Genomic DNA, 27918 nt, shown 5'->3' on the forward strand with positions numbered 1-27918 from the left:
GTTTTTTGGCGGTGCTTGCATATTCGGCACCATGACTTTGTAATTGTTTGAGGTGTTTCTCTCGTTGCACGTCTTGTGCGCGGTGATTCACCTTTGAGTTAATAATATATCTTATTTTGCCTTGTTAAAAAAATAATCATATTGTATAAAGATTTGTAAAAAAATAAAAATTGTAACAAAAAATACAAAAAAAAAAAATGTAACAAAAAATACACCGTATAAAGATAAATAGAAGAATTGTGAATTTAAGATATATAGTCCCGTGTACTTAGCTCGATTGGTTGGACAATGCATTATTATATGCAGGGGCCGGTGTTCGAATCCGGACACCCCTTATAAGGTGAATTCTAATCACTAGACTACCTGACTAAAAAAAAAGATATATAATTGACCGGTAGAGAGTATGAGAGTAGCCTCTTTATCATCTAAATTTTTAGTTATTGATCGGCTATCTAATGAGGTAATGATTAAATAGTTGAACAAATAAAGTCAAGGCAAAATTACACTTTTGATCCCTTAACTTTATTTTAGGTAACAATTTAGTCCTTTATCTTTTTTTCATTTCAATTTTGTCCTTTTGATCCATTTACATATGAATTTTTAAGCTTAAAATTCATAATTTTATTTTCTTATGGTCTTTCAGTCTTCAAATCTATGATCATTGTCTATGTTTGCATAAAAATATTAAATTTGAAGCTTGAAAATGTATATGAAAATGGACAAAAAGGACCAAATTGAAATGAAAAAAAGATAAAGGACCAAACTGTTACCTGAAATTAAGTTAAGGGACTAAAAATGTAATTTTACCTAAAGTCAATGACCTGAATAATATGATAATATAATGATTAAATCGATTTACAATGCATTCAAAAATAAAGTTCAACATATAGTTCATCAAATAGTTAGTGCTTAATAGTAATTGAGTATACTTTATATTGAAAATAATAATATACTTTTACAATTGAACAACATTTGCTAATCATACTTAAGTTGAGGCTCTTTTTTCTTTTTTGAGGAGTAAGTTGAGGCTCATTAACATAGTAAACTTTTCAACTTCAAGAATTGAGTAGACGGTAAGTTTTAAAGGACTCTATAAATTAACAATTATACTTGAGATGTCCATTTAAACGAAGAGAGATATGGAGAAAAATTAAATTGATGTATTGAATATTTTAATCTGAAAATTAATTACTCTCTGATTCTCTCCAAATGGACCTCTGAGTCTGAAGATCCAAACTCCAAAATTACATGTGATCTATATAATTTTTAATCAATAACAAATAGCATGTCTTTTTTAGAGGAATAAAAAATAGTATGGTCTTTTTCTTTTTAAGGAAAATAGAAAATAGTAGTAGGTTAAAATACGTATATTTTTGGGTATATAGACAAAAATGATAAAGTTATTGTAAACAAACAAATGAAAGTGTCATAATTTGAGTGTATTGCGTAGTCTTATTTAAAATGGTACTTGAATCAGGGAGTGGTTATGGTGCATAAGGAAATCCTTATGCACCGTGCATAAATCCCAACATAATTGCTTCTTACACCCTCAAAGTGAGCCAAAACCATTTTTGTTCAAAATAAAAGAAATCTGATGGTTGTGATGTGTTTATGCACGGTGCATAAGGAAATAACTTATGTACCATAACTTTTGCCCTTGAATCATATATGTGACCCGGATAGAGAATTCCCTCCCTAGTTCTATATGGTTGACCATTGACTCAAAATACTTTACCGATAACACGGGGAAGTGGAAACTTTACTCAAGCATGTGGCTCCTCTCAGCAAATCTTAGTCTCAGAGTCAATAGATTGCGTGTCCTTATTCTGCCTCCAAAACCACCAGCATAGTCTTTTTTTGAGGGGAACCACCAGCAGAGTCTATAACCTATATCTTGCCCATTGTGGATTTTGTATAATTTTATATTATACTATATGATCGTATGATCATCGAATTGTTTGGGAGTATTTCGTGATCACAGTGTTTTAAATTGTACATCACATAAACAAGCCTCAGGTGTGTTTGAATTTAGAGTTTCGGAACGGAAGGGAAGAGAGGGTTTAGTTTTCTTTTTTAAACTATTAGTTTGTTTTTCTAAAATAAATCAAGTGTGATTGAAGTATTATATTATGACAAATTCTATGATACACCCAATATATTTGAGTGTATCGGTACACTCACTCTTTAAATTAATAGTTAAATGAGTTGTTTTTTTGAAGAAAAATATTATTTTCTATCATTTATATTTGTAATAACTAAATCTTATTCATCAAAAGTGTTAACGAAATATATTTTTTTTTTTTTAAATTTTTAGCACTCAATATTGATTATATTTTACGATAATATGTAAAAAAAATACTATGATTCTTATAAACAATAAACTGATGTTTTTTCTTGTGAAATGATGTTCTATAAAATATAAATATTGATAAAAGCTATTTATTTCATAAAAAATGATCGTTAATTTATAAAATTATGAAAAAAGAGTACCGGTACATCTCATTTTGTAGTGTACCGTAGAAGTTCCCTTATATTATTGTTTACAATGTTAATATGTTAACTTTTTAAAAGATATTTCATAGTGTCCGTAATTTAAAAATAAAAAATGAACCCTCACATCCCTTCCCCTCCTAAACTCTCCATCCAAACACACCCTTAATAAGAAATATAATGGCTACTCCAACCCACTATAAATGTATAATCACATGAGAAGTTAAAAAACTACATTCTCTCCGATCTCATGTGTAAGTTATGAAACTATATTTTCTATAGGTGAAATTACAAAACTACCTTTATTTAAATTATATTTTCTTCGGTCTCATATATAAGAAAATATTATATATGAGATCGGAGGAAGTAAAAGACAAATATATTTTTAGATTTTAATTTGATCTTTTACTTTTTTTAGTTTCATTTTGATCTTTTAAGTTATAACCATTACACACTTTGGTTTCTTCATTTTTTTTGTGTGTAATTTTTTCATTCTTTAAGTTATAATTGTTAACCGATTTTGTCTCTTGAGTTACAAACGTTAATCAGGTCCTCTAAATTGCAAAATAGACACCGATATAAATGGCCAAAGTGTCTAAAAGTTGTAACACGAGGGCCACAATATTCAACTTTGTAATATAAAGGGCCACAATCGAATGATAAAAAACTTAAAAGACGAATATCTTTAACGTTTATTGATGCTAATCAGAGAAAATTAATCCAAATTGTGAATTCACTTGCCAAAACTTGAATATATAAAACAATGTAGCTTCAAGTGATTGAATGTTGTGTAATATAAACTCAACAAAACACTATGCAATAAATAAGGGTGTTTTTTTTTTGAAGAAATACTATAAGGGTGTTTATTACCTATAATTGCGATAGTCGTAACCATATTACACCTACTTCATTTCTCACAACCGCAATTTAAAATCTTAATTACATTGCTGGATTTACACAATATCAAAATACTGTTTGAATCCTTTAAAAAAAAACTGTTTGAATCTTTGAGATTATCCACTAATCTAGACATTTATGAGCCTAAAGAAACATATAATGATTTCTCCTTGAACTATATTTTTCGACTTATTTTTATAAGTTGTTCAAAGACAATTTATGAAAATAACTTATATGAAAACAATTAAATTTTATTTTATATTTTATTGTAAAATTAATTGGACACATTGTCATTTTTGTCCTAGAATACGTAACGAGTAACCACACTAATCCCCCAATATATTTATATTTTAAAATAATACATGTACATTTTGCTAATTAAAATAGTCTCTAACATTAAAATAATCCTTAACTCTTTTATTATAGAAACTAATATGACGATAAGAAAGTATTTATGAGGAATGATATAACATTAAGTATATCAATGGACATATGACTGTATTATTGGAACATTTTAACTACAAATACTATTTTGACTAACATAATCTACAATCTAAAATATTTAAGAATTTCAATACACTAAAAGATTATCACGACTATTTGTTACATATTCATGACATAAATGACTATTTATCCAAAAATAATTTTATCCACATTTTATAATATGTATATATAAACGCTTAATTAAGTTATTCATGAGATTAGGATGCTTAAGTGTAAACCACCATAACAATTGTAGATAATTTAAAAGCGTTGGAACCACTTTTATGTTGATGTTGGTGCTTGAAAGATAGTGAAAATTAAAGAAGGAAGACGTACGTGGTAATGTGGGAGAGGTCATCAGATTCTGACATGTGACAAAAACACAAAGTGACATGTTATGGTGCAATAACTTATTGCTGAGAATATTTAGTATATTGATAGGTATGTACACGTCTTAACTTCTTTATTTTTGTTGATAAAATCGTCTTAACCTTGCATCTAAATGTGCAAATAATATGTATATTACTAAGTATTACAGCACTATTCAACTGCTGATTAATGATAAATTGATAATAGAAAACACATCAATAGCCAGTAAAAATATATAATTTGGTAAATCTATTTTCATTATTCTAATTTTTAAATATGTGTGTAAATACTTTGAACAGATATTTATTTAAAAATGAAGTAATACCTAATTTGCTTGTTAAGGAGAGGTAATTTTATAGCGATATAAATCGAACAGTAAATCCGTTTCTAAACATTTTTTTTTTTTTAGAGAAATGATATTTAAATCATTTTTGACAACTTTTATGATAACTTTCTCTATAATATTTATATATCATGTTTTTATTTTCTTTACCTATTACTTTGATTTGTGTGTTAATACTCATATTTCTTTATATATTTAGATTTATTCAAATAACACTCATCTTTTTTCAATATACTACTCATACCATTGAGTTACACCTTCGATGTGAGATAGGGGTGTAAGTTGTTAATTAACCATGGTCATATTCTTAACCAAGGTTGTTTAACCTAGCTATTCACTTTCCAAGACCTGTATGTACAACCGTTGATCCCCACATGGTGTATATATAGCCTCATGACACACGTCCTTTAACCATCAATTCCACTTCTTCTTCCAAAAACTTCCCTAAACATGAAACCCACACTAACATTCCTTTGGCTCCTAATCACAACACTTGTCTATCATGTTCTAAGATCAATATTTCTAACCACCTTCTATTGGCCTCTAATAATTAATACTCTCTTTATCTCCACCCTCCTCACTATTTCTCTAATTAATTACTGGCTTGTCCCTGGAGGCTTTGCATGGAGGAACTATAAACAAAGCACAAAACTCATTGGGCCTATGGGCTGGCCTATTTTGGGAACTTTACCTCAAATGGGATCTTCAGCTCACACAAAACTTGCTTCCTTAGCCACTTCTTTCAAAGCAAAGAGATTAATGGCGTTAAGTCTAGGAGCCACACCAGTTGTTATAAGTAGCCACCCTGAAACTGCAAGAGAAATTCTATTCGGATCGTCTTTTTCTGACCGTCCGATCAAAGATTCAGCAGGCTTGCTTATGTTCGAGCGTGCCATTGGTTTTGCTCCTTCCGGAACCTATTGGAGAAAACTAAGAAGGATTGCAGCCTTTAATATGTTCTCTCCAAGGAGAATTCTTGGCTTGGAGAGTCTCCGGCAACGCGTGGCGGATGAAATGATGTTGAAAGTTTTTAAGGATATGGAGGAGAAAGGGGTGGTGGAAGTTAGAGGGATATTGCAAGAAGGATCTCTTAGCAATATTTTGGAGAGTGTGTTTGGTTCCATTAGTAATTATAATTGTTTGAGTTTAGGAGGAAGTGAGGAACTAGGAAACATGGTTAAGGAAGGGTATGAGTTAATTGCTAAGTTTAATTTGGAAGATTATTTTGATTTTAAGTTTTTGGACTTTTATGGTGTGAAGAGAAAGTGTCATAAATTGGCGGCTAAGGTCACTAGTGTGGTTGGTCAAATTGTGGAAGAACGAAAAAGAAGTAAAGAGTTGGTTATTGGGGATAATGATTTTCTTAGCACTTTGTTATCTTTACCTAAAGAGGAAAGATTAGGTGATTCCGATATGGTGGCAATTCTATGGGTAAGTTTCTAATTCTTCTCTCATCATCAAGTGATTATATAATTATATTTTGTTTCTTCTTTTCGGCTTAGTTTATATATATATATATATATAGGCCATGCATGAATATGTTTGCTATTTTGTGTAGGAAATGATATTTCGAGGAACAGACACAGTTGCTATACTCCTTGAATGGACCATGGCAAGGATGGTTTTACATCAAGACATACAAATGAAAGCCCGTCAAGAAATAGACATTTGTGTTGGCCAAAACAGTCATGTAAGAGACTCAGACATTCCTAATCTCCCTTACCTTCAAGCCATAGTAAAGGAGGTGCTTCGACTGCACCCACCGGGCCCACTATTATCATGGGCCCGCCTTGCAGTCCATGACGTTCATGTAGATAAAACCCTTGTGCCAGCTGGCACAACAGCAATGGTAAACATGTGGGCTATATCTCATGATTCCTCTATTTGGGAAGATCCATTGACTTTTAATCCAGAACGATTTCTAAAAGAAGATGTTTCTGTTATGGGCTCGGACTTGAGGCTTGCACCTTTTGGTGCAGGTCGTAGGGTTTGTCCAGGAAGAGCCCTAGGCTTAGCCACGGTTCATCTCTGGCTAGCACAACTTCTCCATAATTTTGTGTGGCTTCCAGCACAAGTACCTGTGGATCTTTCAGAAAGTCTTAAGCTTTCCCTTGAAATGAAGAATCCTTTGAAATGTTCAGTAGTTCTTCGTAAGAGCATGACCATGTGAAATAAACAACAAGAATGTGGATTTATCGTCAATGTACTAATATATCATGTTTAATATTAAAAGTTTAAAGTATTTTCTCCTTCTTTAGGACCTTTGATATTACCTTAAAAGTATACAATGTAATATTTAGCGATGAGTTTTCTATAATAATGAAACTTACGCTTATTTCACGATTTCTAAGGGTATCAAATTATTGAAGTAATAAGTAGTGGGAGTTTACTAACAAATTATGTCGTCTCTTCCCAATTATAAAATGTAAATTATTGTAATCGTAATTGTAATGTAGTGAAGTTGTTTGTGATGTTCATTTTGTTTCTTTTCATCTAATGAATATTTCCTGTTTTATTCTCTCTCTCCCCCAAGTTTTTCAATATGACAGCTTGGTTCATTTTATATGCTTTTGTTTCATGTCATTTTTTTAATCGGTTGGATTGTATCTCAATTCAAAATTTTGAAACGATTCTTGACCCTACTTTATTTATTTCTCTTGGTCACACTTCAAACTAACCGGTGCTTCTTTCCCTTAAATAAATTGTGTATATATTTACAATTAGTTTTATTTATATCATTATATAGAGACAACTTCAATGTTAATTACCGTAAAAAATAACAAGTAATATCAACAATAAATTAACCTTTACAAAAAAAATCAACTATTAGGTAATAAATTAAATATAAATATAAATATTATAAATAGAACATATCGAATCCTAATTTTTTTTAAAAAACTTGGTATCCAATTCAAGGACCGATTAATTCGAAGGGACCAATCCTACCGTCCACTTGCAGAGGCCCGTTCTAAGCCAGAGCAAAGCTCTGTATGGACTTACCCACCGAAATTGGCACCAGAGGGATCGAGCCTGAGACCTTGAGAGGAGCACACTCCAAGATCCCAAGCCAACCACTAGACTAACCCCAAATGGATTCAAATCCTAAATTTACAAAATTAAAAACATTTAATCCTCATTTTACACTCTAGTAAAAAAAAAATCAAGCAAGAGGATGACTTCCAAATCAATTGCTTTCAGAATATACATATAAAGATAAGAGAAATGATATTTGAACAATCATTTTTTTGGCAATTTTTGTGCTAATTTTCTCTCTCATATTCACATTATGTGTTTATTTTCTCTCTCTATTACTTTGGTTATTGTGTCACTACCTCATTTTATTTGTAAAATTTTGATTCTCTCAAAAATTATCATGTAAATGGATGTTCAAATAACATAACTCTAAATATAAAAATATATAAGGGGCAAGATCAAGTATTACTTTTTGCTCTGGGAATGTCCCACCACTAGGTCACTGGCCAAAGCTTAAGCCTTTATGTCAATTATAATCACGTCTCAAAACCTTTGGGTCTCTGTACTTTATGTTGTCTATTTGTTTATGATGATGACCTTGTGTACGTCAATTTTAAACCTGTGAAAAACGCATGTCATTTTTCTTTCTAATAAACATTTTCCCCGGAAAAACACAGACAATTTATTAAAGAACTCATGAAGTGTTTATATGAGTGCAAATATCTAGTTAGTGAATTCAAGTAAGTTTTTGTTTGTTTTAAAGGCAAATGATGTTATATAATAACCACGTCGAGAGACAAGATGACTAAGGATGGAACAATGCAAGTAAAAGAAAGAAGAACAATTTAGCTCACTAGAAACTCAATAATTTGAACTCAAATAGTTAAAGAAATTCAATTAAAAATGAATTATTCAAAAGAATCCAAATTGAAATATTATTTGTATTATTTCTGAGACTTTACTTACTTCCAGAGGCATCTAAAATGATCCAATTTTGGTATGTAATACAAGTATAATACAAGTAAAATAAAGAAGCAATTAATATCATTTTGGAACAATACAATTTTTTTAAAGTAAATTATCTAAAATGAAATCAGTTTTTTGGTCTACAAAGGAACATTTCAGTAATATGGGTTGGGATACACCGTTTATAGTAGAATGTATCAAATATTCGATCTCTATGCTACTGAAATTCTAAGTTCCCCAACAAATTAAACTACAAATATTTGTTTACAAAAAGATCACTACTATTTCGATAAGATTGGACGCTAATAGCATTAATCCACTTCTTTCTTGGTGAGTGGAATTTTGGAGTCTTATATTTCTAGCTAGTAGCTAGGATTCTCTATATTTCTTAAAAGAAATGATTGATTATTCAAAAAAAAAAAATGATTGTTTCATTTAAAGAGATATATAGAAAGAAGTTTGGAAAGGAATTTTTTTTTTTTTTAAGGTTGTGGAATCTACTATCGTTTTTATTTGTTTTATTTTTTTAAACGGAGACGATCATATTTAAAAGGTTTCTCTGCATTTCTTAAAAAGAATAGAGATATCCGTTTGAAACAAGTTTAATATTTAAAAATTTGAAGAAAACAAAATTGGATGATAATTTTTTTTTAACGGTGGTGATATCAATTATCTACTCTGTGCATATAATTTTTTTATAAACAAATATCAGTTGTTAGTATTAAACTTTAAATGTCATTCTTATATTCTCATCGTTTCAAGTCTTTAGAGAAATATTAGATAAAAAATAACTAATATTTTTCTAAATGGATGTGTGCTATTCATTTTATAATTGTCAAATAGTATGAATCCATGATATCTTTATTGTTTTTGAGAGGTAGTATGACGTCTTCTATAAAACCAGATTCTTTAAAGTAATTAAAGATAGTTAAGTCACGTCCCCAAAGTTTCTGGCTTTTCCGGTATCAAATATCTATATGAATCATTGTCATATTCTCGTAGTCTCCTACAGCGTAAAAGATAAAACCCATTTTTAATCATTATTTTCTTATGAACAAAGGCAAATCCCTTTATATATTCCTTTTGAAGAAGGAGTACATACATACTCACACTTCCAATAACCGTGCTAATGCTCCACAAATCTTTTGTCCTATTGAATTGGGGCCCCAAGTAGCATGAACTTAAAGTTAACATATTCTTTTTCAGTCCTTGTACCATTATTTCGTAGTTTTATATGCAAAAAAATTACGAAGATTCTGCATTATCTGTTCACTAGGAATGCTATTAATTAAGAGAAATGATATTTGTACAACCATTTTTATATAATTTTTGTGCAACTTTCTCTCTCATACAGTTATACTTACATTATCTTCTTATTCTCTCTCTTCCTTTTTTTCTCTCCATTGTTATTGACCAATGGGAAGAAAGAATAACAAGATTGTCATAAAAATTGTACTAAAAAAGTTGTTTAAATAACACTACTCATTAATTAATTGATATTAGTAAATTTGAGATTATACTTTTGTTTCTTTGCCCCTTTGAAATGTCCAAGACCACCATAATCCCATGTTGCATAGTCACGTATTTTATGTTTGGTGGATGATGTTCCGTGACAGATCGCCAGCAACTCAAATTTGACGACTCGAGATGTAATCTCTTTAGAAGCTCGTTTTTGTGTGTCTAGGTGGACAGGTGGAGAACGATTAACATTTATTTTTATCCTGCAGCACCTTCGACTTTCTTTGGTTGTTAGTGCGGTCTTGGATTGGTTTCTTGAGGGCGGATATTCAGATTATTTCAAATCACTACATCCAGTTTATTTATTCCACCGATGGTTTGAAAGCTCAGCGTTCTTTCATACAACTTATATGGCTCCTATGTGTCTGGGTAGTGTGGAATGAACGTAATAGTAGATTATTTAAGAATATAGAAAGTTTCATACCTTAGCTGCCAGATAAAGTAAAGTTATATTATTTTTTATGGTTGAAGGCTAAGAAGGCCGCTTTGTTTTTGGTGTTCACAGGTGGTGGTCAAGTCCGTTATTGTGTTTGGGTATCGGCTAACCGATTTTTGTTATTTTTGACCGACTACTTGTTAATTTTAGTGGTCTTTTTGATACGCCTTGTTCTATGGAGACTGCTTTGTCATTATTAATATATTCCTTAAAAAAAAAACGTATTTTTTTTAGATAGACGAAATGACAAAGTCATTATAAACTCACACACACAAATTGAGGTACCGATGTTCGAACCCCGGTCATGACATCCGACCTAACAATTTCGGCATTTTGCCAGTTCAGGTAGGACTCGAGGATAAAAAAACGTAATTTATGTTGTTCATAATGCATTTTTACAAGGAAAGATAATATATTGCATAGTCACAACTAGTACAAGCGGAAGATAGAAAATTAAAGACTTAATTGATCTGCCGGTCTCTTAACTTATTTCTTTTATTCAATTTGGTCATATAAGTCTTAACTTTCTCAAACACGTCCCTTAACTTATTTCTTTTATTCAATTTGGTTTAATTTTGATAATTTTAATCCCCTAAAAAAAAAACCGTTGGATTGCGGAGGTCTATCAGATTTTATAGTATATCACCAACATCTAATTTATTTACTTTTTATTTACTTTCTTCTTCTTCTTCCATCATCTTTATAAAATAAAATAAAATAAAAAAAACCCAATTTTTTTTTCTTTAAAAAATTCTTCATCATACAAAAACTCAATCAAAACTAAAATAAAAAACACAACTTAAATTCAACATCAAACCCTTAAATCATCCTCTCATCACTACATGACTATCATCAACAACAACACCTAATATCATCACACACATAAATCTTCAACCAATAACAACACATGAAATTGATTATTTTTATGGAGAGAGATAAGGTGCATAAACTCTTCAAATTTAAACCCATAAAATTCTCTCCCCTCTTATTGTTGTTCAACCAGAAACTATTTGAAAACAATTTTGTGAGCAATGAAATATCCAAAAGGAGATCTAACCAAACACTGAAGAAACCCAGAAAATTAATCTGATACATAAATCGAAAGAATTGAATCTAAAAACCCCCAAAACGTGTGAAAACAAACGTAATGTCGAAAAGCATGAAAAACCCAAAGATGGAAGAGAGATATTTTCAAACGAACGTTGCCGGAGATGGAAGATGTCGCCGGAGGCATGGGCGGCCGTGGAAGGCTCCAACTCATAGGGCTTCAGTTATTGTTCATCATCAACTATCGACGGCTTGGACGCGTGAATCTGTGACCCTTTTATACAGTGTACTTAACTGGAACTGTTAGAGCAGTATCATGGTTAATGGGATAGAGAAATTATGTGGTTACATGAGGTGGATCGGTTTGAGAAATTAGACAAGGCCATGGGATGGAGAAATTGGAAGCGGTGGTAGTCATGGGGTGAAACGGTGGATAAGGTTATTAAAGGGTGGGGGTTAATGTTGATGAACAGTCCTCCCCAATCCCCTAAACTCATCTCAGATGACAATGATGGTGGTGTAATGATTAAATAGTAGGTTTAAATTTTTTTTCTTTGGGTTTTGTTGATGAATATTGATGAAGGATTAATGTAGATGAAGATGAGGGAAGAAGAAGAAGAATCCAAATAAATTAGGTGTTGGTGATACGCCATAAAATCTGATAGACCTCAATCCAACGGTCTTTTTTTAGGGGATTAAAATTATCAAAATTGAACTAAATTAAATAAAAGAAATAAATTAATAGAGGTGTTTGAGAAAGTTAAGATTTATGGGACAAATTGAATAAAAGAAATAAGTCAAGGGACCGACGGATCAATTAAGCTAAAATTAAATAAGTTTGTACCAAAAAAAATAAAAAAATAAGTAATAATATCAATGAAAACTCATTTGATTTTTTTATGAGACGAAAAAAAACCTCATTTGATAACTAAAGACACATTAATGACCAAAATAACTAAATAAAAAACACTTTTGGGTATATAATAATAATAGCGAGAAGTTGACATGCAATGTGTCGAAATGCAGAAGTTGGGATTTGTTACTTCAAGTTCAACTAAACTCAATTCTAAAGAGCAAAATTGATTCACTTAAAAATGGATAATGCTACTTATAGCGAGAACTTGTATCACGACGGTACCGCGAATGACGTGTACTTCTCTTTTGCCATTGATTTTTTTTTTTTTTTTGGTCAGACTTTTGCCAAAAATATCCAAACAACTTGGCAACATGGTTAGCCCAAATTTGTGGCATAAGAACTCACGTTTGGCTTTACAGAAGCTGAACCAGTCGCACATAGTGAGACTAGTTCAGTACAACATTGTAGGTCTAAGGCCACACCTATTATTTTATGGCATATGTAATCAAATAAATCCGACTCAACGAGATAATGATTTATATTTTTGGAGGATTTGAAGTAGATTGTAGAAGCAACTTACCCTCGTCATTTTAATATTTCAGTTTTAGGAATATGTTCAAGGGAGAAATATGTGATTTCATTCTTGCTTCAACTAGCAGAAGAACACCTTAAGCAGAGGTCCAAGAAGGTGGTTTGTTACAAGCTCTCCGATGGAGATTAGAAATATGTGATTTCATTCTTGCTTAAATTATTTTTGCTAAAGTTCATTTATCACAAATTTTGTTGTTGAGTTCGTAGGTTTTTTATTATATTGCAAAGTTGTGATGTATTAAAAGTTAAGTTCATTATTCTACTATGAACAAAATGCCAAACGCAAGGAAGAATATAATACAAAATTCGCAATTGCTCTTTAGACCCTCTAAAAAAGATTGAAGGGTGTTTAATTATCAAATTTTTTTTTTTTGTAGTGGTCGGGGTTCGAACCCCGGACCTTGCATATTATTATGCATTGTCCATATAAGAGTTGATTGTCGTTTGAGCTCTTTTTAAATCAACTAAATCACCTTTAAAATCGGTTGGTTTGACTGATTTAGAAAATGTTTTAAGAGCAATTAACTATCATTCGATTTTTTGTGTTTGTGAGCAATTGTTAAGTGTCTACAAAAACTTATGTTTTTTCACCCTATACTATTCTCGCGCGCCTTGTGTTTTTTCCAAAAATGTCCCTGTGATTTTTCAGATTTTAAAATATGAACTGAGTTTTTCCTTTGTAATAGAGTGAAAAAAAATGAGTTTTTTTCCATCAATTTGGATTTTATTATCCGAAAAATTCAAAAAATAGGGCGCGCTCCTTGATTTTTGTTAGAATCCGAACACCCCCTAAACACCGTTTTGAAGGGAAAAACAGTTTTGTAACATAGATAGTCATTTTAAGGATAATTTTAATTTTTCTAACTCTCATCCTTCTGTTTTGGATCATTGTTACATGTTCTTAGTCAAACATCCGGTTTTCGGGCTACTTGATCACATTGCTCCGAAATTTTCCCCAAAAATCAGGAAAAAAATATCAAGGATCAAGACACCCTTAGAATGAACTTCTTACGGGACTCCGCACCTCAATCTAAAATTCCATTGTCTAGACCCATTTTTCATTTTTGTTTTAATTTTTCATATTCTCAAAAAAATTAAAAAAATTTTGCATAAGTTTTATTTGATTTTTATAATTTTTTGGTGGTATTTTTGTGATTTTATTTGACAGATCTTTATCATTTTTGTATTTTGTTTTTAAACTCAACAATCAAAATTGCTGAAATGGGAGAGATTTTGATTGCTGATTGTACATAAACATATTTTAGATTATAAAATTTGAACTCAGTTTCGATATTTTCGGATTATACCCAAGAGCATTTTTGAAAATTTTACAGGACGTGTGAAAATGCTATAGGGTGAAAAAATAATAGTCAAAACTTATTTGTCTACAAGAAAACAGGATCCGTTTAATTCACTCCAAAGCCTATAATTTTTATGGGCCGGCCCATATGGAACAACAAATGGGCTTTAACTTTAGAGCCTACGGATAATGGGAAATACAAATAAAAATAAAAAGAAACTTGTTGTTCCCACATCAAAAGTTAGCTGCTAATGAATTTAAATCGACGGTAGTTAACTTCCGATGGAATTTGGGATTAAATTTGTCATTTCATGGTGTTTATTAGCATTGTGTGAAGTGTAAAAGACAATTTTCACATAAAAATGACCAATTGTTAGATTACATATTCATAAATCAACAATGCATTGGTTTAAGTGGTAAGAGACTTAGGCTCATTAAACATATGGTCAATAATTTGATTTCTGACTCATGCGTATGAAAAACATATGGTCGAAAGGGCATCTCTTGTGCGCCTAGTTCATCGATTGAGATACTTTTTGCTATTCTCACTTAATATATTCTTTGTCGATTGTTGTTTTCTTTGTACTCATCTATCAATAATTGTATCACGCTTGATATCATTACTTTCTTTCGGTCTGCAACAAATTTATCCTGAACATCCATCATGTCCCCAACACATGGGGATAATCGCTTGAGCTAATCTTTTTTGTTGAATGGTGGATTCAATGATAGAGAATTTTCTTTTTTTATCCCATTTATAATTCAAGAATTCCCATTAACAGGTAATTATCTCCGTAAAAGAGAGTTAACGAAAAATTAACGGTATTAATAGAGAAGAGATATGTTTATCCATTTGATAAGAAATTAAAGGAGAAAGGTGTAAGTTTTAAAACTAGAAAGGATGACGATGTTATTTTAGTAAACCTAACGAGAAATGAACTTAACTTTCCCAATAATTTATCATGTCTATTATTTGTGTGCATCAAACAATTTTTTTTATTTTTTAATTTTTTATTTTTTTTATTTTTTTTATATGTTTGTGTGCATCAACATTAAGTGTTTATTATATCTATATTTTATTTTATCATCATCTTGTTTTATATTCATATTTGAACCATCTCTATCGTACATTCACATCAAAGGTAAGAGAGAAATTGTGAAGAGGGAAGTGGTTATGGTGCATAAGGAAATCCTTATGCACCGTGTATAAATCTCATTTGAAATATAATTGCTTCCCTACACCTCCAAGCGAAACCAAACGAAACAACAATACAACCGTGGAAATCATCATTTTAGTTCAATAATGATTTCAGAGTGTTGATTTGGTTCAATGACAGTCACAAATGTCCTTGTTATATTATGTTTTGTATAAAATTATGCCAAAATCATTTTGCTGTGGAAATGGTTTATGTAAGTTGTACTCCAAAACCATCAGATGTACTTAATGGTTTTCAGCAGGTGAAAAAAACTAAGGACCTAGAGTCATTGACATCATTCAGTTTTGGACTGACACAATTGGAGGAGGAGGAAAGAAATGGTTTCTGTGAGTTGTACTCCAAAACCATTTTGCTGTGGAAATGGTTTCTGTGTATTATACTCCAAAACCATTTTGCTGTGGGAATGGTTTCCAGAAATTTTTGTTGTGGGAATGGTTTCAGCAATTCATTTTTTGAGCTTTCACTACAAATTCATCAAACACTTTTCCAGCAAACAATCATCAGAATCATAACACACTGCAAATTTCAAATTCTTCTCTTCTCTTCTATCAATTTCGAATTCTTCTCTTCCGTGTCCTTTTTTTTTTTTTTTTTTCCCGAATCTTTAAAGCTAGATCTAGGCATATGTGTTTGCTTTTTGAAAATTTTAAAGGTGGATTTGAGTTTAAAAAGAAAATAGATGTCGGACTCTTGAATTTTTTTTTGAAAACGGAGGTTTTTGCTATCTCCGACGCAGCGCCGCCGCCTTGTTGGGCCGGCAGCCACCACGCCAGCGCTTGAAGAGGAGGTCGGAGAAGAAACTCTTTTGCAGAGCATCTCTCTCTAAGTTTCAGACTTAGAGAGAGAAAGAGTGTTGGTTTATGCCTTTTTTTGGTTTGAAGTTGTTTTTATACTGTCTTTTCTTATGTAAATCCAATGGTTGTGAAGTGTTTATGCACGGTGCATAAGGAAATGACTTATGCACCATAACTTTTCCCGAAGAGATAAGTGTTGATTATTGTTAAAAGTACAAATATACCCTTACAAATAAAATAAAAAATCTCACTTGAGATGATTCAATTAATTAACTTTGTAAAAGAGGTAAAGAATATAAAAATGTAATTAATTATAAAAGTTCAAAATGATTATATAATTTAACTAATTAATAAATTATACGATTAAATTTAATAATTATTTTGACTAATTTCAATTTTTTTTAGGTTGAGTCATCACTTTTCCCCACCCACCGGTCACTGCATCAGAAGCATACCACAAAAGCCATATCCTCCACCACAAGTGTGGTTCGCTACTCTAGACATTTTAAAGTTCTTTCTTGCAATTCATGAATTTTTCTCAAAACAATAATTTTCTCTAACCTTGGACTAACATAACTATCTACAATGGCATGGTTATGGCCTCCACCACAAGTGTGGTTCACCACAGTAGCTACTCCACCTCTGTTGAACATTAAATTGAGACTTTATGCCCATCGTTGGATCTATGAAATCTATGGTAGAACAGGTCATTTGCTTCAGGGGCACAAATGGAAACATTGTTTCTTCGCTAGTTGGAGAGAACCAGAAAAAACATGGGTCTCACGTGATTTTGTTCTCTCGTCCCTATTTCATCTCTATTCCAAACGCGAGAAAATCCCTCTCTCTCCTCTATTTCTATCGTCACTATTTCTCTCTTTGGTATTTTTATCGTACCAAACACATGCTAAAAGTATTTAACGAAAGAAAAGAAAGTCCAAAAAATAAGAGTGAAGTGTTATTTTTCGGTAAAAGAAAGAAAGACAGAAAAGAAAAGAGTAACACTGTGTTTGGTTGGGGTGAAATAAGGAAGAGAGAAGTTGGGGAGAGAGAGATTGAAGAGAAAGATTTAATTTCTCCTGTTTGGTTTGAAGAGAAACATGAAAGAGAGAAGTTTAAAACGTGGGACCCACATGTTTTTGGTTTCTCCACAAGGCAGCGAAGAAAGAGGAGAGAAAGTGCTGGTCTTCATGAATTTTACTATCTTGCCCATGTCTTCTCTATCTTTGATAAGTTTAAAGCGTGGGACCATGTACTGTTGGGAGCTTGAGCTGGAGGGAATATAGATAGAGGTGGTGAAAGGGAGTTCAAGCATGATACTCCATAATTTGATATTTAAACATATTTTCCTTTATTTTTTTAACATACATATTTATTTGATAATTATACAAAAAATATATTTATATTGAAGTAATTTAATTCACTTAATTATATATATATTAATTTAAATAATATTATTATCTGAATTAATTAAAAATAATTTTTCTAAGTAAGCAACTTGCTTAATTAAATAAAATAAATTAACTTTGAAATAAAATAAATTGGATACTTATTTTCTAGGTAAGGGTATTTTTGTCCTTAAACAATAATTACATCTATCTTTCTCTTCTATTTCTCTTATCTTTCTCTTCTACCAAACAATACATCAAATCTACTCTATTTCTCACATTTTTCTCTCTTCTCATACTCTCTCTCACCTATTTCTCTCTTTACAACTTCTCTTTCAAACCAAACATATCTAAAGGCATCTGCATAATTTTTTTTTTGACAAAAAGTGTCTTTATACATGGAACCCGATTCCACGACATATGATGAAGTACCATGCAATATTAAAAAAAAAAATTGTTTATTTATTGAGGGCATAGGAATCAACGTCAATAAGTACAATTTAAAGACACATACGTTACATTTTAGTATTTCAAGATTAATACATTGGCCCCTATTTCAATGCTTTTTTGTTTTGATTTCAATTTCCACCTCCATATATCACTCACATTCCAACCGTGTCTTCCTCCTTATAACCAGTAACAACTGACGAGAAAAACATAAGCTCCAACACAAACAAAGGAAACAATGACCACCACCAAACAGGTTAATTTACATTGCATGATGATGAATGCACGTATATTACTATAATAATATAGATCTCATCTAATAATTTATTATACATTGAATTTGTGCAGATGGATGTAGAGAGAAATGATCATGAAAAACTGAAGCATCTTGGGTTTGTGAGAATTGCTGCTATTCATGCTTTTGTTTGCATGTCGAGTCTGTATGACTATGCAAAACAAAACTCAGGACCTTTGAGATCTGCTGTTGGAACCGTTGAAGGTACTGTCACTACCGTTCTTGGTCCTGTTTACAACAAATTCAAGCCTCTTCCTCAAGATCTCCTTGTTTTTTTCGACAACAAGGTCTCTTTCTATCTCACTCTATTTTTTTGTTTCTTTTTTCTTTTGTTAGATGAAAATTCTCAACAAAAGGTCCTTATTTGTAATTGAATTCAGATCAGATCTATTTGTTACGTTCTACCATGAATATCAGGGAAAAACAACAACCTCTTTTTGTAAAAATGATCCTATCATGTGTGCATGCATCTATAGTAACTAACAATGCTTGTTTTTTATTCTGATTTTTGGACATTATTATACTAACATGTAACTGGTAATAAGTTCTTTGTCAACAGAAGAAGACCTTGAAACTTGACATGCATGCAATTTGATTCTTATGTTACTTTATTCTCTAGTCTTGTTAACAATTCTATATGATATGCATTTTGTGTCCTTTTATTCTCTTTGATTGAGTGCATGTTTGGTATCACGGTGATTTCGTCACAATCATGATAGTCACTATAATGATTTTGCAAAAGTTACAAAGTGTAACCTTTGAAAATCAAGGTGACTTGTCGTGGTTCTGACAGAAATTGTGATACCAAACATGTATGTAATTGCCCAACATACTTTTAGATATAAAGCAAAAAACAAAAATTGGTAATCAATAAGCCAGTGATAACTTTTTTTGGTTCCATGCAACAAGGTAAGATAACCACCAATCTCATTGGGAATTGAGGCTTTATATTAGAATTTATGTATAACATATTAATGATTAAAATTTGAACCCAAGTCACATCACGTGTGATCGGATGATCTTCCAACCATATGTACCAATTGCAGTTTGCTAGTGATAACATTTTATAAATACTAATAATAATAAGTGATTTGGTCTGGGCTAAGAATGATTAAATGAGAAATTAGAACAATGTTAAACAATTTTTTGTTAAAACTATTGTTATATGATTGTGACAGGTGGATGAAGCAACCAACAAATTTGAAGAGCATGCTCCTACTTTTGTAAAGCAAGTAGCAAATCAAGCTAAAGGTTTGATTCAAGAAGCAACACACAAAGCTGAGAAAGTAGTGAATGAGGCTCAATCTGGTGGGGCAAAAGCAGCTGCAAATTATGTAGCTACAAAATCTAAACAAATTGTGCTAACAAGTTCAGTAAAAATATGGTTAGGTCTCAACCACTATCCACCATTCCATGCAGTGGCAGAGATGGCAGTTCCAACAGCTGCACATTGGTCAGAAAAGTATAACCATGTTGTTAAGGACATTACTGGAAAGGGATACACAGTGTTTGGATATTTGCCTTTGATTCCTATTGATGAAATAGCCAAGGCATTTAAACAGGGGGAAGTTAATGTGAGTGTAGATCATGAAACATCTTCTGGTGAAGATTTTTCTGATTGAGTACTAGTACTACTACTAGCTATTTTCTTCACATAATGTAATGTGGTTGAGAAAGATGTAGAGGGTGTGTGTAGGTATGAATGGAAATGTAAGAAATTATGAGAACAGACTATGTAGCTTAATATTAACAAAGTCTGTGGAACATAATATGATCATGCCAATTCTGAGTTAAATATCAAGCTTGTTTTGTCTTTTTCTTAGCATAAAATATTGTTTTGATTATGTTTTGGCCGTATTGATTATACTTTGGGACCAATTGAGTTTTGGTCCAGGATGGACACCTGAACCTTTCATAACAGGAAAAAAGAAAAAACTAATTTGAATATTTTCACACTATACATCTTCAATTTGTTTTCCATGTTTTGGTTTCTTATCAGTTTACTTCCTATTATTTTTACTTCTTGCACACTTGAAATTATTTTAAACATGATGCACAGTTGTGCTTCCTTTTCTTTTATTCCAAGATTTAAGAAATGAAAAAATCTGTTGATATTTGTTGACAGAACTAGACAATTTTAAAATAACTTTTTTTTATAACATAATTTTAACATAACTTCATCACGTGAAAATTTCAGTATTCACATGGAAAAGTTCACATCTGACACTTTCTCCTAACTTTATGATCTTCTCTAATACAATCTCTTCTTTACACTTAGGATCTTGCCTAATTGCCTAACATAGTCAGCCTCTTCTTAGCTTTTGCCCATTTACTTCACTCATTTTGATTTATGAGAAATAGCAACACACACCATGTAACACTTTTTGAATTGTTTGAGAGGATTTATTTCATGAAATCTAAGTAAGATCCATTAAATCACCAGTCCTAGTTGTTACTATTTGATGAGAGCCACTATGGAACCCCACATAAATTTTACTTGGAAAAGAAGACATTTTATGAAAGAGTTTAAAAAATGTTATCAATTCTCTTCACTTTATAGTAATATGAATACATCTATTTTTATATAGACGAAATGACAAGAGTTATTGGAAACTCACACACAAATCAATGAATCGAGATTCAAATTTTGATCACTTTATCCGGTCTAACAATTTCTATATTTTTATAAATTGAATTAGGACTTATGACTTATGGACGTACGAGTAAATCTATTAATTATGTTTGTACAATTCAATTAAATCAAATTGGGATCATGTAAACAATTAAAAATTCCCAATTGCTTTGTGCAGCATTAACACATATAACCAACACCAAGTTGTATAATAAACAAGTGGCAGCCAGTGCTAATTGTTGTAGAGCTACAGGCAAGTTTGAGCATAAAATTCAGCAACATAATGTTTAAAAATAAAGAGGCTTAATTATGCTTTTGGTATCATAACAGTTTGGTTTTAATACATGTGTTAAGAGTCTCACATCGGTTAGGAGTTGATCTGACAATTTGTTTATAAGTGAGGTAATCCTAACATCACAAGCCGGTTTTGTGGGGTTGTGTTAGGCCCAACCACGATTTCTAATAACATGTAGTGTTTTTTTTAGGGTTTTCTTAACCAGTCCCCTAAGGGCAATGGTTAAGGAATCTATTAGTAGAAATTATGTCTTGAAAACGCAAGTTTTTACTTTTGTCTTGCAATAATTACACAACTTTTTGTAGTAATGTTACTTATTTTAGTACTTTAATCAATGCCTCAAGGGCACTAGTTATCATTCTCCTTTTTTTAACCCACTGGTTTTCAGAGAAAGGGGACTTCGATAATATGAAGTTCGATTGTGAGATAAGTATAGCTTGATCAAGAATTGTTTCAACCAAAAATTAAACTCGAGTTCTTCCAAACGATTCATCTTTTAATCACGTATTCTTTAAGGTTAAGATTTTTTCTGGGTTGAATTGAGCAAGGGCAATAGGGTTTGTGTCTAGGAGAAAAATTGATATTTTTTTCTTCAATCTCGAAGTGTGATTTTCTCTAGATCTTAAGTTCAAATTAATCTTTCAGGTTACAACAATTTATGTGTTGGATCAATCCTTACAGAGTTTTGCTCGAATCACATAATTTTGAAATTTACTCGAGCAATTGGGTTCAGCTCGTTAGGTTCATTTACTCGAATCACATAATTTTAAAATTTATTTATTTTTATTTAAAAAATTGCATATTTTAAACCTATTAATATTTAAAAAAAATTATAAAAAGAAAAAACTAAAGCAAAGAGGACTACAACCATTCCACAACCGTGAAATAATATATTGCCCACCTTCATATAGAATAGCAAAGCCACTTTTTTTTTTTGTTGACAAAAGCAAAGCTGCTTCTTTTATAGACAAGTATTGTTGTATCTATCTCAAATACTTTCGATGTGGGACAAAAATAAAGTAGTGCAGCTTTGCTAAAACACCATGGCACTTTAAGCAACATATTTCTATTGCTAAAAACTATCCAGGTCCACTCTGTTATCATTGTTGTTTTATATTGCTTCTATTATATATATAAGGATAGGATCAAATGACACCATGGTGTCAAAATTAGTTTGACAGCAAATCTTATCCATTCATTTCATTTAATCCAAAGACTTAAAATTATCACCAAATTAATTAATATACACAAAATACTCTCTATCACCTAATTAAAAAAAATATCTATCATCATTAATTTATAATCAAACATTCCATTTTTATTTCCTCAAATTTATTTGTTCCTCTTTTTTATTTCCCCAAATTTATATATTTTCCCAGATTTCTATAAAATCACACTCAAACTTATTTTCTAAACTTTTTTATAAAATGAATGGTTGAACTCATATACCTATGATTGTTTGAGTCATCATCACCATCAATGATATTTCTTTGTCTTTATCTCATATACTCATATTTTTTTAATAATTAATTAAATTGTATTAAAAAAAACCAACAAGCTCGACAAATGATTCTTGAATTGTTCATGCTAATTAGATTATTGTGTCTCATGTTTAACTGAATTAAGATTTATCATGATTTTATAAAAATTATAAAGTTTGAGTTTGTGCTTATGGCCAAAAGAAAAAAAAATTAGGGGAAAATAAAAAGGATTTGAATCTACCAAAAACAAGAAGGTATTGTTTGATTATGAATTAATGATGATAGATATGTTTCTTAATTAGGTGATATAGAGTATTTGGTGTATGTTAATTAATTTGGTGATAGTTTTAAGACTTTGGATTAAATGAAATGAATGAATAAGATTTGGTGTCAAAATTTGACACCATGGTGTCATTTGATCCTATCCCATATATATATATATATAATCGAGTCAGTTCGTGAACCAAACGAGTCGAACTATATATAACTCAAGTTTAACTCATTTAGTTAACAAACTTAATCTTTAGCTCAAGTTCGACTCGTTTGGTTCATGAACTAAGTTCAACAAACTAATTACCGAGTCGAGTTCCGAACTTTATTCGAGTTGTATCGGTTCATTGCCAGCCCTATTTGGACCAATTGAGTTTTGGATCCAATATTTGTTCGTTCCGGATAGACACCTAAACATTTCATAGAAGGAAAAAGTAATAATTAATTTGAACATATTAATACATGTCTCTGTGAACTTAATTCAGTTGATAGAAATAATACATATTTTATAGGTTGGGGTTCGAATCCAAAATACCCTTCTTGTTCATCTTCAAAATGGTGAATTTATAATCCTAGTTGAAAAAAAAAATACATGTTAGACAAAGCCTTAATTCCTTGTCTTTTATTCCAAGACAAGATATAAGAAATGAAAATGTTCGTTGAAATTTGTTGACATATTGAATAAATATTCTTCACCTATAAACAACTTATTCGATTTGAAGGACAGAAACAGACAATTTTAACATAACTTCATCACGTGAAAATTCCAGTTTTCACATGAAAAAGTTCATTCTTCCTAGTACACACCCATTCTTATTATAGCAACAAAATATGGGCAACCTTGGAGGCAACATCATCCCTTAGTTTTCCCCCCACATGACCTATGCATGTCCACCTCCACCTTTAACAACTCCTTACACTTTCTTCTAACTTCATCTTCAATACTATGAGATCCAAGTAAGATCTATTAAATTATCAATCCTACTCTATCATAAACTTTCTCGAAGTCAACTTTAAGCATCAAAAGGTCTTCTCACCTCTCTTCTTGTGCATGTAATATAATGAACAATTTCTTAAGCGATTATTACATTATGAGAAGAACCTCTATTAGGACTAAAGGAGATTTGAAGAGGGCCAATGAACTCAATTATTATCAAATATTATCCCTCCGACTTAATTTTGAAATTATTTTTTTAATCTATTAAGTATAAATATATAAAAATAATAAGAAGCCTATGAAGTGTATGCGATAAACTATTCGTCAACCTTTGTTGTTAAGATGTTAGAGAATGTGATTTAAATATTTTAGAAACTTCTTATTACGTTATAAAATTTAAGAACTAAATAGGAAAATATTGGTATTTAAAAAACTAAATCGAGTTTACTCTTTTTTTTTATATTACAAGAAATCGAGAGTTTACTTTTTTTTTTTAAGGAAAAATCGAGAGTTTACTTGATTGTCATATTTGAGAGTACTAACAAAAATAAATTGAAATATTTCGGTCTATATCTCAATATTGATATAAACGGATTTTTTTTCCAGAAAAAAAAATTACTTTTTTTTGATAGAGAGAAAAAAAAAAACTAGTTGTCAGATAATATGTAACATTTTATTTCAAAAATAAAAAAATAATATCCACTATGTCTGTCTACAAGGCATCATAATAAGGACATATCATGTCCCTAAATTTGAAATTACTGCTTCTTTTTTTTTTTGTGAAATGGCAAATTGGGACTTTTTTTTTAAAACGTGTCATTAAAGATGATAATAAGTGTTAACTAAAAAAAAATATTTTTATATTATAAAAAAGGTTTTATAAAAAATTATGATGATTAAAATTCGACTTGATCATGCAAATTCATGATTTGCTAGAACAAGCTATGGCAAACACTAGTCTATAGCCGAATATAATCGTTTTTTCTTGTTGGTCAATGGTATTTTATCCCATTTCAAAAGTATTTACAAATTTCTTTCTAAAATCCACAAACACTCAAAAGTAAAATATTCATATGAACTTTTTAGAAAATCATAACCCAAGGAAGTTTAAACATAGTTAAACGATCCTTTCATTTATTTGGATCTACAATACATTATGATATATTAAACAAAATCTTTTATTTCTATATGATCATATAATTAATAATATTTAATACTTTAAGCATGAATACGTTTGAAGAAGGTAAGGTAATAGGTCTCATTTGGCTTCTCCAACACATGAGCTTCATACTTGTTAGAAGCAGAACCATCGTTAGCAGAAAGGGTGAGATGGTAGCTGGTCCCTTCATCATCAATTTGGGATATAATATTGATGACTTTCTCCAACTTTAATTCCGGCCCTTGATTTTCCGCGTTTTGCTCATTAATAGCATACTCAGCGATTTGAATCACATGTGGATCCTTGATGTTGATGAGGCTTGAATCGCCTGGTGGTATAGCTTGAATTGTGGCCCCCAAGGAAAATAGAACAATGAGGATAAAAACAAGGGATTGAAATCTCATGATCCTTGTATTGTAATTGTTATCTTTTCAAGCTTCACAAATTTTGTTGTTGTGAGTAAGCCTTAGTTGGTTAGGTTGTTATATTTATAGCACACAAATTATATCAAGTTCGTAATTATTTTTTTGCTTGTGGAAAAAATATAATTAAGTTAAATATTTTTTTTACTCAACCTAAGTCAAATATATTACATAAAAAAGATTACATAAAACTTTAATATTAAGTCAGTAGTGGAAATAACTATAATCAAGTCAATGGTTAAAAAAAAACTATAATCAAGTCAAATGTATTGAAGATGTTAAAAAGTCAAATATATTGTTTTGACTCGATTGAGTCAAATCTATTAAATTAAATCATATTATATTATTTCAAATTTATTCATTTAATTATAATTACGAAAAATGTTATTTATTATTTTATCTAAAATTATATTATAGATATTGTTATGGACGGAACAAATGCTCAAAAAGCTCATTTACATAGGCCAAATACAAACTGCCTTAATTCTGCATTTGGGCGACTTTACTCGCAACACACCTCCTCCGGGGGGGTGCTCGAAGCAACCAGAGACTAATTATATTTATAGCACACAAATTATATCAAGTTCGTTATTTTTTTTTACTTGTGGAAATAAATATAATTAAGTTAAATATTTTTTTTTACTCAACCTAAGTCAAATATATTAAATAAAAAATATTACATAAAACTTTAATATTAATTCATTTAAATTTTGCAATAAAAATTATTTATCCATTCTTCTTTTTTATCTAAATTCCACACACATTATATCAAGTTAGGAAATTATTTCAGTAGTGGAAATAACTATAATCAGGTCAATGGTTAAAAAAAACTATAATCAAGTCAAATGTATTGAAAATGTTAAAAAGTCAAATATATTGTTTTAACTCAATTGAGTCAAATCTATTAAATTATATCATATTATATTATTTTAAATTTAATTCATTTAATTATAATTGTGAAAAATGTTATTTAATTTTATCTAAAATTATATTATAGATATTGTTATGGACCGAACAAATGCTCAAAAAGCTGATTTACATAGATCAAATACAAACTGGCCTAATCCTGCATTTGGGCAACTTTACTTGCAACACACCTCCTAGGGGGCTCGAAGCAACCATAGACTCATTCAAACCGAAGAATGACGTCTTCCCCATGTTTTCGCGAATCTCGCTCGACGGTTACGATTTCCACGAATCAATAACCGCCGAGCCACTATGTGTTCCAAACAACGGCTCCTGCATTCCTCCACTCTATATAAAGGGGGCTCTTAGCAGTCCCCAATGTTAGAATCTCTTATTTCTTTCAACCCCCTTTCTGACTCAATACTGACTTGAGTGTCCAAGTACGCCCCCCCTTCCAGTCAACCAGCAAAAGCTCATAACCACCGCATGCAACTGCACCGATAGTCATCTTCTGATCAGATACGATCATATACTATTATTTTATCAAAACTATTTAAATATAATAAAAATCATTTCTTTATTATTATTTTTCTTTCAAAGTAATAAAGTACCTAAAATAGTTAATCTATTTATTGGAACTTTAAGTGTGATTTAATCTTATGACCTCATTAATCATAAGAACAATATTCTTAAAAGTATTCATAGTCAACCTTTGTTTTAAAGTGGGATAAAGCAAATGCATTGAGACTATTATATGAGTAGACTGATTGTCAAATCTTACGGGTCATTAATATGATGTCAAGTTTTCATATATATATATATATATATTAGGACTAATATTTATATTGGATTTATCCACCATGCAAATACTAAATAGTGTGTCAAGTATGTGTCATAATGACAGTGGTGTATATCATCACTCGACTTAAAACTACAATATCCACAAATGTGGAGTTAACTGCTTGTTGTCGCTTAAACGTTGTATGTAACACGATGATTATAAAGTCGATTAATCAGAACTTCCACGCCTCAAGTTGGGGGACAAGAGTGACCTAGATGAAATTTGTCTCTTATGCATAACATGAGTAATGTATATGGCCCCTTGATAGAGTGTGGCGGTGGAAATGTATGGTCATGCTAAAATAAGTCAATTTGAGATGTTGACCTTATTTGGTTTTACTAAGTCAACTTGGGTATCAAAAAATATAATATTTAAGTATATAAGGATGACACGATTTATATCTTTAGTTCAATATAGAGTTAAAGGTAAAAGAGTAATTATACACATAATCGTTATCACAAAAAAGATTGTGTCAAATCTTATAACATTCTCAGCACTTGAGTAACATTGAAGTGTTTTCAGATATCATTCAGTGTTCAGAATAGCCTCCTAATTTTTATTTTATTTT

At 30.8% G+C, this 27918-nt stretch overlaps 3 protein-coding genes across 3 annotated transcripts; 2 read left to right on the forward strand and 1 right to left on the reverse strand.

Moving 5' to 3' along the window:
- The first annotated feature begins 4960 nt into the window (after positions 1 to 4960).
- Positions 4961 to 7097, forward strand: LOC25501744 (cytochrome P450 78A5). Its single transcript, XM_013591113.3, has 2 exons — positions 4961 to 6013; positions 6141 to 7097. The coding sequence occupies exons 1-2, from the start codon at positions 5033 to 5035 to the stop codon at positions 6750 to 6752; spliced, it is 1593 nt and encodes a 530-aa protein (XP_013446567.1). The 5' UTR covers positions 4961 to 5032; the 3' UTR covers positions 6753 to 7097.
- Positions 7098 to 18188: 11091 nt separating this feature from the next.
- LOC25501748 (REF/SRPP-like protein At1g67360) lies at positions 18189 to 20232 on the forward strand. The gene is made up of 3 exons (XM_013591117.3): positions 18189 to 18368; positions 18461 to 18694; positions 19586 to 20232. Exons 1-3 carry the CDS (start codon positions 18351 to 18353, stop codon positions 20027 to 20029), a joined length of 696 nt encoding a protein of 231 aa, XP_013446571.2. The 5' UTR covers positions 18189 to 18350; the 3' UTR covers positions 20030 to 20232.
- Positions 20233 to 25240: 5008 nt separating this feature from the next.
- LOC112417426 (cysteine proteinase inhibitor 4-like) lies at positions 25241 to 25585 on the reverse strand. Its single transcript, XM_024773100.1, has one exon. It carries the CDS (start codon positions 25583 to 25585, stop codon positions 25241 to 25243), a length of 345 nt encoding a protein of 114 aa, XP_024628868.1.
- Positions 25586 to 27918: the final 2333 nt, after the last annotated feature.

Source organism: Medicago truncatula, chromosome 8, assembly GCF_003473485.1.
Source record: "Medicago truncatula cultivar Jemalong A17 chromosome 8, MtrunA17r5.0-ANR, whole genome shotgun sequence".
Lineage (NCBI taxonomy): Eukaryota > Viridiplantae > Streptophyta > Magnoliopsida > Fabales > Fabaceae > Medicago > Medicago truncatula.

Excerpts from the sequence above, each read along its gene's own strand:
- LOC25501744 (XM_013591113.3), top strand. The coding sequence starts at position 5,033 with ATGAAACCCACACTAACATTCCTTTGGCTCCTAATCACAACACTTGTC. Across the intron at positions 6,014-6,140 it reads ATATGGTGGCAATTCTATGG|GAAATGATATTTCGAGGAAC; the intron begins GTAAGTTTCTAA and ends TATTTTGTGTAG.
- LOC25501748 (XM_013591117.3), top strand. Across the intron at positions 18,695-19,585 it reads TTGTTTTTTTCGACAACAAG|GTGGATGAAGCAACCAACAA; the intron begins GTCTCTTTCTAT and ends TGATTGTGACAG.
- LOC112417426 (XM_024773100.1), bottom strand. The coding sequence starts at position 25,585 with ATGAGATTTCAATCCCTTGTTTTTATCCTCATTGTTCTATTTTCCTTG.